Source organism: Musca autumnalis, unplaced genomic scaffold (assembly GCF_047663935.1).
Source record: "Musca autumnalis isolate F117 unplaced genomic scaffold, ASM4766393v1 scaffold_5, whole genome shotgun sequence".
Lineage (NCBI taxonomy): Eukaryota > Metazoa > Arthropoda > Insecta > Diptera > Muscidae > Musca > Musca autumnalis.
The window spans coordinates 5,297,193-5,309,497 of NW_027412088.1; the positions used below are offsets into that span (position 1 = coordinate 5,297,193).

The 12,305-nt window shown below is 35.8% G+C and overlaps 2 protein-coding genes across 15 annotated transcripts in view; one reads left to right on the plus strand and one right to left on the minus strand.

Moving 5' to 3' along the window:
• The window catches only part of Rcd6 (Reduction in Cnn dots 6), a 39,347-nt gene extending 34,313 nt beyond the window's left edge, over window positions 1-5,034 (plus strand). For all 12 annotated transcript variants that reach the window (XM_073957160.1, XM_073957168.1, XM_073957161.1 and 9 more), the window contains one exon: window positions 3,780-5,034. In XM_073957160.1, the coding sequence (XP_073813261.1) occupies window positions 3,780-4,477 (698 nt within the window). In that variant the 3' untranslated portion in view covers window positions 4,478-5,034. The remainder of the gene's footprint in view (window positions 1-3,779) is intronic.
• On the minus strand, window positions 4,802-11,678 carry FAM21 (Family with sequence similarity 21). 3 transcript variants are annotated; one of them, XM_073957114.1, is made up of 6 exons: window positions 11,575-11,678; window positions 11,270-11,511; window positions 9,869-10,072; window positions 9,670-9,815; window positions 5,265-9,613; window positions 4,802-5,196 (listed from the first exon to the last, which is right to left on the minus strand). In XM_073957114.1, the coding sequence occupies exons 2-6, from the start codon at window positions 11,363-11,365 to the stop codon at window positions 5,075-5,077; spliced, it is 4,917 nt and encodes a 1,638-aa protein (XP_073813215.1). In that variant the 5' UTR covers window positions 11,366-11,511; window positions 11,575-11,678; the 3' UTR covers window positions 4,802-5,074. The 3 variants fall into 3 exon arrangements, with proteins under 3 accessions (XP_073813215.1, XP_073813214.1, XP_073813213.1); XM_073957113.1 differs by having other exon boundaries at window positions 4,899-5,196; window positions 11,270-11,678; XM_073957112.1 differs by having other exon boundaries at window positions 4,899-5,196; window positions 9,863-10,072; window positions 11,270-11,653.
• Window positions 11,679-12,305: the final 627 nt, after the last annotated feature.

Genomic DNA, 12,305 nt, shown 5'->3' on the forward strand with positions numbered 1-12,305 from the left:
TGTATACATGTATAGACCTGGATTGGTGCTAGAATTTCATTTTAAAATAATTAAGGACTGGTTGCCAGAGTTTTCCTAGTTCCTGATCAACTTATGAGAAGATCCACGATAGGAAACCAGAATTTCTATAAGAGAAGTCCGACCATTGTTCCGCGATTGGGTGCTAGAATTTCATCATGGAGTGAGTCTACACTATTGCCCAGCATTAGTTCTCTATCAAGAAAACCACTATCAGCCTTCAGAAATTCTTTGCGATAAGATCTACGATTGGACACCAAAATATACTTAGGAAAATAACTACAATTGGTTTCTTTATGACAATAACAACGATTGGATTTCCGAAATTGACCACATTCTGACACGGCAGCGTGATAAAAGACAAAAAAGAAAAAGTGATATCACTCAATTACATAACATTCACTGTAGTTGTGAGTTATTTGATAAATGATGCACCCTAAAATATATGTGATTATTAATATATCTATTGTTTTGAACATATATTAACTCTGATATATTGTCAAAAAACAAGGGACATTGGCCTAGAGGTCTTACGTCATTTTAATTAAAATATAGTAATGAACATTATTTCATCAGTAATATAAGTCTAAAATAAGGTTTACATCTTTGCTAAATAAGAAATTTTCACCAACATGAACTTTCAAAATTTTGGTCAGGTGGGCCCCCCCCGAAATGAAATCCTGGCTACGTCCCTGATTTGTATGTATGTATGTATTTCAATCATACATTTTTTAAAGTTTTAGAAACGTTACATTCTTTGAAACTATTCTATCTGGTCGATGATGCAAAAGTGGCGGATATGTGTGATTTTAAATACATGCCAAATTGAGATCAATTGTTTGAACGGAACTTTTCGGATCAGTGGACGAGTTCACCTGAAAAAATTAATAATGGAATAATTGCATTGGAGTTCTAACCCACATACATATATATATTATATACATATATGTATATATGTATATATTTGACAATTCCGTTATTTAACCGATACTTTAATTTGCATCAATGGAAAGGACAAAAGTTCTTTTCCATATATTTTTTGAAGCAACTTTGTCGAAATATTTGCTGCATAAATTAAAATATGCACCAAAAATTAGACTTGTATATTTTTAAAACCATATGATAATTTTCACCCGCCAAGTAGATATTGAACTTTAAATGCGCTCTCTAGCGTGATAATCGTTACACTACAAACAATTAAAACTGTGGATCCCAGTATATATTTGGCTGAAACTCTGTTATCTGACATGCACATCAATATATTTGGCATCAATGGAAAGATCAATAATTTCTCTTCCAAATATAAATTACGTGGGTGGAACGTTTCACCCAAAAGTTTTGGCCCATTAAACCCGCTAATTATTAGTCCCGGGCCACACTAGAGTAATTTCACTGAAATTTTGGCATGAAATTATGCGTCTCTAGATCGAGTTCCATAGTAGAGTAAAATCATGACATTGCTGTTGTGGGGAAATCGACCTAAGAACGCCTAATTTCATGAAATTTTTTAATGAAATTCACTCTAGTGTGGACCGGGACTTATCTGATCATCATGTTAAATTGCAAGCTTCTTCTTTGTCTTAAACTCAAATCATTCTTTCAATTTCGCTTCGATTGCACTATTATTGCGACCTACAGGACAACTACAAAATCGAGTTAAAAATGATGGTTTTGGTCCATTTCACCCGTTAAGATCATCGCCAACATATAATTGGGTCTCTTCTGGTGAGAACTCATCCTATCTACAAAATTTCGTAAAGATCGCTTCATAATTTAGGACTAGAGTTTTATTACAATTTTTAATGGACGGACTGACACACATAGTACGGTCGCCTTACCTCGTCGAGATATAAAAAATGGCAATGACAATGCCGTTTTCATTGGGATAGCGTTGCAATTTTGTTTTTTTTTTATATCCTCAGCATTTATGCTAACGAGGGCAAAATGTGCCTCATTGAAGTAATGGTTTTCGACCCCAAGTATGTTTGGACGAAATCCGTTTCAGACAATTTGGGGTCGATTGAGCAATGTCCGTCCGTCTGTCTGTCTGGCTGGAGCGCACGATAACTCTCGAACGGATGAACCGATTCGGTTCAAATTTTGGCTTTCGTAATATTTTTCCCAAACTTACTTTAAGTTCGAAGATGGGCTATATCGGTCCACTCCTTCCGGCACCTCCCCCACAAAAGTTCGAAAATGTTCGGAAAATTTGTGCGCACGATAACTCTTGAAGGGAGGAACTGATTTGATCCATACTTTGCACATCGTGAAATTTCTACCATACTTAGATGAGGTTTCAATATGGACTCAGTCGGTCTACTCCTTCGGGTACCTCCCACACAAAATTTCGAAAAAGTTCAGTTTAGGACCTGCTCTTGAATCGCTTTGATTTTTGTTGCATCTACTTGCATTAACTGTCCCCCATACGACTGTACAAGTTTCATCAGGGGTAAGTCCATACTTCCTGAGAAAATAGCCTGAATGTTGCAAAAAGCCCCTGTGACAACGTGTGTAGTGGTTGGAGCGCAAGATAACTCTCGAACGGATTTGCCGATTCGGTCCAAAATTTGGCCTTCGTAATATCTTGTTCAAACTTAGTTTAAGTTCGAAGATAAGCCATATCGGTCCACCCCTTCAGGTACCAAAAATGTTCGGAAAAATTGTGGCCACGACAATTCTTGAAGGGAGTGACCGATTTGGTCCATACTTCAGGTTTTAATATGGACTATATTTGTCCACTCCTTAATGTACCTCCCACACAAAATTTCGGATAAGTTCACTTAAGACCTGCTCCCGAATCACTTTGATTTTTGTTGGAGCAACTTGAATTTGTTGCCTCAATTACGACGGTGAAAGTTTTTATCAGAAACAAGTCCATACTTCTTAAAAAACAGTCCGTAGGGGTAAAAAATCCTATGGCACCATATGTAGTGATTGGAGAGCACGATAACTCCCGAACCGATCAACCAATTTGGTCCAAACTTTGGTTCTCCCAATATTTTGTCCAAATTTAGTTTAACTTCTAAAATGGCCCTCTTCTTCTCTCACAAAAGTTCAACGTTTTTGCCTAAGTGCAGTTAAGGCTCTGTTCGAAGATCGTTTGTAAATGTATACCGATGATGTTCGTTGTGGTCCTGTTTAGAACGATACTATGTTTTCCGCGGACAAGTCCATGCTTTCCATGATTCCAAAATTTATACGATAACCACTGAAATGACTAGTGGGCGCGATTCCACTTCCAAAATGGACTATGCCGGTCCATTCCTTCAAGTACCTCCTACGCAACACTTTGTAACTTTAATCATAATCAACATTTTAGTCGACAAATTCAAATGTCCAAAAAGGGCCACAAAATTTTGAAAAGACCCCAGACATAGGCCGTGGGTACATCTCTGTCGGCAAAGCCGACTGATACTTTTTTACTTGCTTTTTTTTCAAAATAGTCTGGCTTAATCCCATTGTTGTTGTTTTAATATTTTAAAACTGCGAATTTATTAGTAGAGAAAATTTAGCATTTTTCGCCAAGGGGTAAGGCAGGGAAGACTATGGTTTCTGTACCGACAAAAATCGGTAAAATTTAAAATTATCAAAAATTAAAAAGCAAACATATCAACACTATTGCTATCGGTAGGACTTAGCGACGACTTTATTTTGGTTGTTAATTTACCGAAAAATTTCGTTAATTTCTCTTCAAAAGAGAAAAAGTATAAATTGGTCATTTTTATTATCATTTCTTTCTTTTGTTTTATTTTCATTACCAGGCAATCGCACTCAATCTCTAATGGATCTTCGCTGTACCCTTCCGGGCCTTTACAATCCTCGCTATGTTCTGGAGAACAGTGATGAAAAGAATGGCAAATATTTCAATATAACAATTGATGATTTGAAAAACAATTTACAAGATTCACACAAACAACCCGCTTCTCTTGTGGGTTCTTCATCGAATGATCCGATTTATTGTTCCATTGAACCAAAACAACCATCGCCACCGACACAACCAAGAGGACAAAGAGAACCAATGGCATTGCCGGGACAACCACAACCACCCACAAAATTACAGCGTAATTGTATATCCTTGGAGAACTTGGAAGGTATAAACAAGGTTCAGAGTGATTTGGCGGCCTATGGTGCTAATCTACTGCAGAATTACAATCAGCAGCAGCAATACTATTTAGCCATGTTGGGTTATCTGCAGGAGCATCAACATCATTCGCCACAATTTGCCATGAACGGTGGCATCTATCGTCGGCCCGGCAGTCAGACGAGCTTAAATCCCCAAGTGTTGGCTGGCACCGGTGTAATGCCCCAACAATTCCAAAGACGTAATTCCCAACAGCTACAATACTATGGTGGCTTTGGTTATGCAAATTACACGAATCCGTATATTACAGCTAACTCAAAGCTTTCTTTGGGCAATGAATCCGATGATTATCGCAAATATCGCGATGTGGCCTTGTAGAATATAGACATAGTTTAATATAATTGTAATATTTGTTTCCATTTTTTTTTTTTAATTTTTTTGTTAATTCCTACGGTGCTAAACTATTTACACAAAAATAGCAAAGTAGTGGTTTCCAGTCATCATTTACAATGATTTATGAAAATAAGAGAAAAAACGAATCTAAAGAAGAAGAAATTTATGTTTAAATGTTTAGCCAAAGATCGATAAACCCAACTAACTCAAGTGTTATACCAACTATAGGCTATATACGATCCACAAGTAAGCTACATGGCAAGAACTATACGGTTGCCTCTATTCAAGCGAGATTTATATTCAAAGTGCAATTGATTTTTTTATGAAACAATTGATATTTATTTATATATTTGTAATAATTATTGTAATATTTAAAATTAAGTTTAATATAAAGAACAAACAACGATTTTTGCTTTTGTAATATAACTATGTAATCGTATGTATTCGTACCATAATCATAATTCTAAGAACAAATTGAAATGTAAATATAAAAAATTAATAACTGAAAACTTTTAATAAAAATATGTAATTCGTTATACGAATTTTGAATGCACTTTTGCTTTCTATTTGCTTGAGGGGGTGTTATAAAAGGTCAGCCAATGGATTATCGGCTATGGGAGTTGCTTCGATTGATTCCTTTATTTTGGTAGCAGCATTGGTAGCCGTACCATGAGCAGTGATAGTTGCACTGGGATTTTTTGTTGCTACAGTTATAAAACAAAAAACACATATAAGAATTAGAAATGACCTTCTCTCTCTCTTTTTCACTTACCTTTGGTTGTGGTTTTAAACAGATCATTATCATCATCGCTCTCGATATCACTAAAAATACTACCGGAATGTGTTGTTGCTTTTGGTTTAGTTTTTGTTATTTGAAGTTTGGTGGTTGGCTTCAAGAAATCATCATTTTCGTCCTCACTATCGTCACTGAAGATTGACGAATGTTTCTTTGTTTCAATTTTTTGAATTGAAGAAATATTTTTAGAATTTGTATCAGTGTTTTGTGTTTTACTGCTCGCCAAATTCGTTGCCTTTGTTGAACCCAACTTGGCAAAGAAATCATTTTCACTTTCAGAATCGGAATCAGTGAAAAGACTTTTAGAGTTAGGTTTAACTTCCTCTCTTGTCTTCGATGTACTTGATGACACCTTATCAGCATCTGCACTTGATGTATTCGGTGCTGTGGGAGTTGTTAAGGGGTTTTGCTTGACATAGGGATTTAAAAGTGTTCCTGAGGTTACGATGTTTTCGGATTTTACAATTGAATCTGGTGTTGTTAAAGTTAATGGTGGCCTTATCTCTTTGGTAATATCCATTGGGCTTCCTACGTGTTTATTAGAATCGGATATGATTTCTGATTTTTTATTGGAATCAATAGTTGTGACACTTGTTGATGATCTCAAATCTTTTTCGTTACCTATTGTGTTTGAAGTTGCGTTGGAATTTGAAGCAGTTTTACCATCTGTCTTATTAACCATTTTTCTGTGTATAACACTTTTGAATAAATCTTTTTCGTCTTCTTCGTCGTCGTCATCATCGAGAAAAGTATTAAGAGGTGATTTTTGTACTGTTTTTGCAATGTCTTCGTTTTCTTTACTGCTTTTAAAGGTCTCTACATTTTTGATAAGGCCAGTACTTCTAAGATTTTCATTACTACTTTTAAGACTGTCTCTAGTTATTGGAAGAACAACATCAGGTAGCTTTTTAGATGGAATTTTCCCAGGCCTAATGTCATCATCACTTTGTATTTTATGGATTGCTTCATTTTGGTTATTCAGTAGCTGTTCCTCTAACAACGACTTTCGAATGTTTTCTTGTCTTGCTTTTCTTGTCGAAGGCCTTCGATTGAGTGGAGCTCTTACGCGATTCTTATTTACATTGGGTAAAATATGATCTTGCTGCTCAGTTGGTACAACATTATCTTTGTTAACTGATTCTATTTGCTCTGGAAGGGGTAACGATTTTTCAATTTCTTCACCTTCTTTTGGAACAACTTTTAAAGAACTGGGTTTGCCAACACTTCCCGGTAGCAGGGCCTGGACATTTATATTAAATTTTGGCATTTGTAATTTTGAAATAGGACGGTTATTAAAAGACTTCTTATTTGCTTCATTTTCAGTATTCCTGTTTTCAACCTCGACCTTATTCTCAGTAATGTGTCCCACTTCGTCAATTTTATGTTTGATGGAAAGTGGACTAGGGTTAAGGTCAGCCACATTCTTCTCCATATTCACACTATTTTCCTTAGTATCGAAGGAGGATTCTTGCTTGTCAATACGTTCAGATTCTGTAGTACTTTGCTTATCAACACTGGGTGGCTCATCATTAAAAACTGGATGTACATAAGTGGAGCTTTTGTTTTTATTTCGATCAATTGCCTCTATTGTTTCATCAAAATCATCATAAAACACATTGCTAAGTGGTTTTGTGCTTCCTTCTATTACATTCGTATTGGATACAGCTTCAAAATCATTATCCTCAGGTGGTATATCACTAAATAGCTGCAATGCTTTGTATTCTGAGACTTTTTCTCCGGTTGCAGCAGACGATGATAATGATGTTTTAGGTAATTCAGGTTCAGAATATAAATCATGATCTAAATCAAAACCACTAAATTTCATGCTTGGATTTTGAGTGGATTTTCCAAGAGATTCGAAGAAATCATTATCATCGGGAGGTTCATCAAAAAGCAAACTTGAATCGAAATTGTAAATCTTGTTTGCGGAAGGCATTGCAATGGCTGGTGAATCTTTGTCTGCCGATTCAAATTCGTTTGTTTTTTGTCCTAACTGAAGTTCATTATTTTTATTTTCAGGATTATTCTTGGTAGAGACGTCACTAATCGATATATCAATATTAGCGGGTACCATCGAAACATTGTCAATCGCTTTTGTAGATTGTTCGTTTTCTACCACAGCAAGGGGCTTAGCTTCTAAACTCTCTGAAAACAAAGACTCTTCTTTATCGCTCATTTTTGTGTGATTTTCTATAAAAGAAGAATTCATATCTTGGTCGGTTGCAATAGGCACATTTTTATCAATCTCTTGATTGTTTTGACTATCATCTTCAAATAAAATGTTTCTATGGATGTTTGTATTCTCTTGAGTTTCTTTTGTATCATTTGAAATATTTGCTTGTTCTATGTGGTTAGTAGAACCTTTGATATCACAGGGTGTTTTTAGAATATTCCGATTCTCAATCTCATCGTTTAGAGATGGGATAATCTCAAATATATTGCTAGACTTTCTTGGTAAAGGAGAAGGTGTAACCTCTAATATAACCTTTTTGGCCGTAGGTAAGTTCACACTCTGATTTTGAGTTGGCGCTCCTAAAGTTGCAGCATCATCAAATAAATTTTTGTTTTCCACATTACTGTCCTTGCCTTCGGCATTCAGGATATCAGGTTTATCATTCGAAGCATTACTAGCCATTCTTGGCAGAGGAGAAGGTACAATCTTAACATCTTCCTTAGCTGGTTTGTTACTTCCAGGAAATTTATTTTGCTCACCTAAAGTTCCAACATTATCAAACAAGTTGTATTTTGTTGTTATTGGTTGTATTTGATCGCCTACCGATGATTTTGGTGTATTATCGACATCTTTCTGGCTATCGTTTGAAGGTTTGCTTGGAATTTCTTCAGTATTGGTGAACAAAACGTTTGCTTTTTTAGGAAGTGGAAACATTTTATCAAAGAAATCCTCTTCTTCCTCCATTTCTCCAAAGCTTGAAGAAACTTTTTCTAATTTGTTATCCTTTTTAATAAAATTATCTGCTCTTTCTTCAGTTCCCTCTTCTTCTTTTTGGTTTTGTTGTAAATGTTTTCCTTCCTCTTGAGATTTATTCAGGCCTGCTGAAAATATTTTTGATTTGGTCTTAAAGAGATCGTCCTCTTCTTCATCATCGTCATCATCGAACAAATTTGTAGTTTTTAAGCTACTAAGTATACTTGGTTTAGAGATATTCTCCTGCTTAGCATTTATGTCTTTAGGCGTTTGGGCGGTGATTTTATTCTCACCCTTTAAATTGGCAAAATCATCATCGTCCTCATTACTATCTTCAAATAAGTTTATTTGTCGATTTTTATTGACATGAACGTCTTTGGAAACAGCCATGGTGTTTGTTGCAGGAATTGGGCGTACAAAGTTCTCTTTAAGAAGCGATGACGATGGCACAGCAGACGATGAAGGAATTTTTTGCTTATTGACAAAAGCACTTAAAAAGTCATCATCATCTTCATCATCGAATAGATTCGTGCGAGTTTTAGGTAGAGAAACGGAAGATACTTTGTTATCCTTCTTAACCACAGATGATGTTCTTCGAGGAGTATCTGTTTTATGCATGAGTTTATCTTGGAGTTCTTCAACAAAAATAGGTTTGGAAATTTCGTTAATTTTCGGTTTAAAAGCAATTTGTTGTTCTGCTGTGGGCTTTTCCTCAATGTTACCTGTTGTTTGTTCAATCTTAGCTATGGGTTCATTACCTTTACTTCCAGCTATGACTAAATGCTTATAAACATCGTCGTCGTCGTTGAAAAGATTAACAGTCTTACGTGAAAAACTCGAGGAGGGAGTCGATTGTACATCCTCTGGCGGTTCGGAAAATAAATCGGTATATGGTGGTATATTCGATTGGAAGGGCCGAGATGATGGTATTGCCGTTACCCTTGGTAGGATTGGCTCTTGAAAACTAGGAGTTTTTGAATTTGTAGAACTGCTACTTTCTGACCGCTTAATACTATTAATTGGAGTGTGGAAATTTGTGATCCTTGCATTGTTAGAATGCGCTGAGCTTGATTCACTAATTGACTGTGCGTTTGAAATTTTGGAATTTGAAGGCAACAACGTTGATGTGGCATTTCGAATTTCAAAGTTGCCACCAAATGTATTGTTGCTTGCTGTAAAACTTGAAGCACATTCCGAATTCGTTTCATAGGAGTCATCATTGTCTGCTGCCGCTGATGCTGAAGATTCCGAAAATGCATCAGAAGCTTCATCGCCCGAATATGTATTTTCTCGCTGTTCGTATTGTAGGCCAACGTGGGATGTTGTATGCCAATCTTTGGAACCAAAGATGTGTGGTAAGGGTCTTTCGTTGTAGGGATTGATAGGCTGGAAAATGCATCTGCAAAGCCACAAAGATAACATAATTTTGTTTATAATTTGGTTTGTCAGACTTACGCCTTTTCTCGTTTTCCCTCATCAATGTCATCATCGTCGTCTGAATCGTACACATCTAATGTATACTTTTCGTAAATACGCAGCAACTTTAAATTGTTATCCAAGAAGGCAGTAAAGGCTTCTTTAGCTGTTGGCTTTTCCAAATTCTAAAAACAGATTTTTATTGTCTTTCAAATAATTCATATTCAATTACCCTTACATCCCCGTTGGTGGAGCATAATACATTTCCTGCAGGCGAAGTCGTCTCATCGTCATCTTCAACACGACACTCCACAAACTGGTTACCATATTGAAGAGCTGTCAAACTGTTGGTTACATTATCCAAAGCAGTGTGTGTATACTTTATGTTATTATTAAGTCTATCCAACTTCTCTATGGTACTTGAAGCTCTTGTTTCCAGACTCTAAAAGTGGGAATTCAATGAATTCACCTTCAAAAATCGGTCTAATCTCTAGTTTAGGAAAAACTCTCCGATTTTTTTTAAGTTTTTTCCTGAGGTAGATAGATATAGATATTTTTGCAATGATCACGGGAATGTATAATTTTCTTGGGGGATGGATCCGGTTACCCGGTTATATGACCCGAAAGTCCGGGTACAAAGCCCGTGTTAGAGCCGGCTCTACAAATGTTACAAATTGGTATCATTGGAAAGCTTATGAAAATACCTATCCAACAAGTGGTCATACGATGGTGTTCTGACGATATAGCCCAGAAACCAATTTTTCGTCCCGGGGTTTCCCATAAAACCTTATAAAGCCGAAAATAGACCCATTATGGGTGCTAACTTAATTGTAGTACGCACTTTATAATTTCCAAAATGGTGCTATATGTTGTAATAACTTATATGGATCCAGAAATATGGCCCTTAGAATCTTGATAGCCCGGTTTTTCTAAGTGAATATTTAGAGAAAATTTTATATTTTAAAATAAAAATGTTTCCCGTTCCCGATATTTGCACTTAACCATATGAGAAAGTCTTAAATCCCCGGTCAAAGGCCGGCTATTTAATGAAAAATTTATAATTAAAAAAAAATGTTGTTCCCGTTCCCGAGTTTTGCACCTGTCCATAGGAGAAAGTCGTAAATCCCCAGCCGAAGCCCGGCTATTAAGAGAAAGATTTATATTTTAAAAGAAAATGTCGAACTTAAAAATTTTCCGTAGAAATGAGCCTAACCGGTTTATCAAGATTCCAAGGGCCATATCTCTGGATCCAGAGAAGGTATTATAATATATAACGCAATTTTGGAAAGGTAAAAGTGCAAGCTATAATTTTGCATAAGGCCAGGAAAAAAACAGTATCAAAAAATAGGTTTTTTGGCTATAGTAACCGAACACTTGAAAATAATAGTTGTTGGATAGGTATTTCCATAAGCTTACCAATTGTGGTACCAATTTTGTATCAATCGGTTCAGTAGAACCTGGTCTAACCCGGACTTTCGGGTCAAATAACAGGATAACCGGGTCCGTCCTCCAAGAAAATTTTACATTCCCGTGATCAGCGCAACAATATTACATCTGGAAATTTCAAAAAAAATCGGAGTTTTTCTAAACTAGAGTTGTGTCCCAAAAATCGGAATGACTAGCAAAGTGAATTCAATACCTGGGATATTTTATTCATCCACTGAAATAATTGATAATCACCCGCGAATGTCCATTCGCCAGCTTGATCCAATATTGTTCCCAGATTTATATCCATATTTCCTCTTGTTTTATTTTTGTTTTTGATATGTTTGTTTATTCAATCATAAGGAGTTAAATTTTCCTTTAGCCAAACTAAGCAGATTATTGCTATCGCAACTTCTGAAATATCTCTAATTTGAAGTTCGCAGATAAACAATTAAACTATAAAGAATATAATGTAATTTAAAATTTTATCTTTATTTTGTCGCTCTAGTGTTTTCTTACAAAGAAAACGGAAGGGAAAATCGAATAAAGATGAAGAATAAAAACAAAACGACCAAGAGGCTGGTTGTTTTCGACTGCTCGTATGAGCGAGCCGATTTTCAGTCGGCGGCTCGCGGCCGCCACTTGATTTAAACATAGCCTTTCATCATGTTGAATGTAGCATACCCTGCGTTTACACATGACAGTTGAGTTCATACATTAGGTATGTTCGTTTACTCAATAATTTGTACAAGTCCAGTAACTTCTTGTAGTCGACTAATGTCTTTTGCATGGTACTGTAGAGTAAACGAACAACATCCAGTAACAATTTGTATAAATTGTGAGTAAACGAACACAACAATTGATTGTCAAAAACCCAAAACGTGCCTGTGAGAGGTAGGCGTCCAGACAACTGCAAAAACAGTTGTAAAATTATGAATGAAAATCGTCGATTTCTTTTTGTTTTCCGTTCACATATTTTGTTTTTGTTCATGTTATTTTGTTTTAAACACATTTCAATTATTATCTCACTTATTTTCACAACAATGCCAAAAATTTGTTAACCCGACCAAGGCACATTGAATAAGGTAGCCGATTCACGCGAGCTGATTGAACATGAAATGTCAAAAAAGTTGTTGTAAACAACATACAACAACAATTCTTCATACTAAAACATAACAAATGTTGACATTTAAAGTGTACAACGAGAGGTTTTTTGTTGTTGGTTCCCAGCAAAATTTTATGGTAGTGGT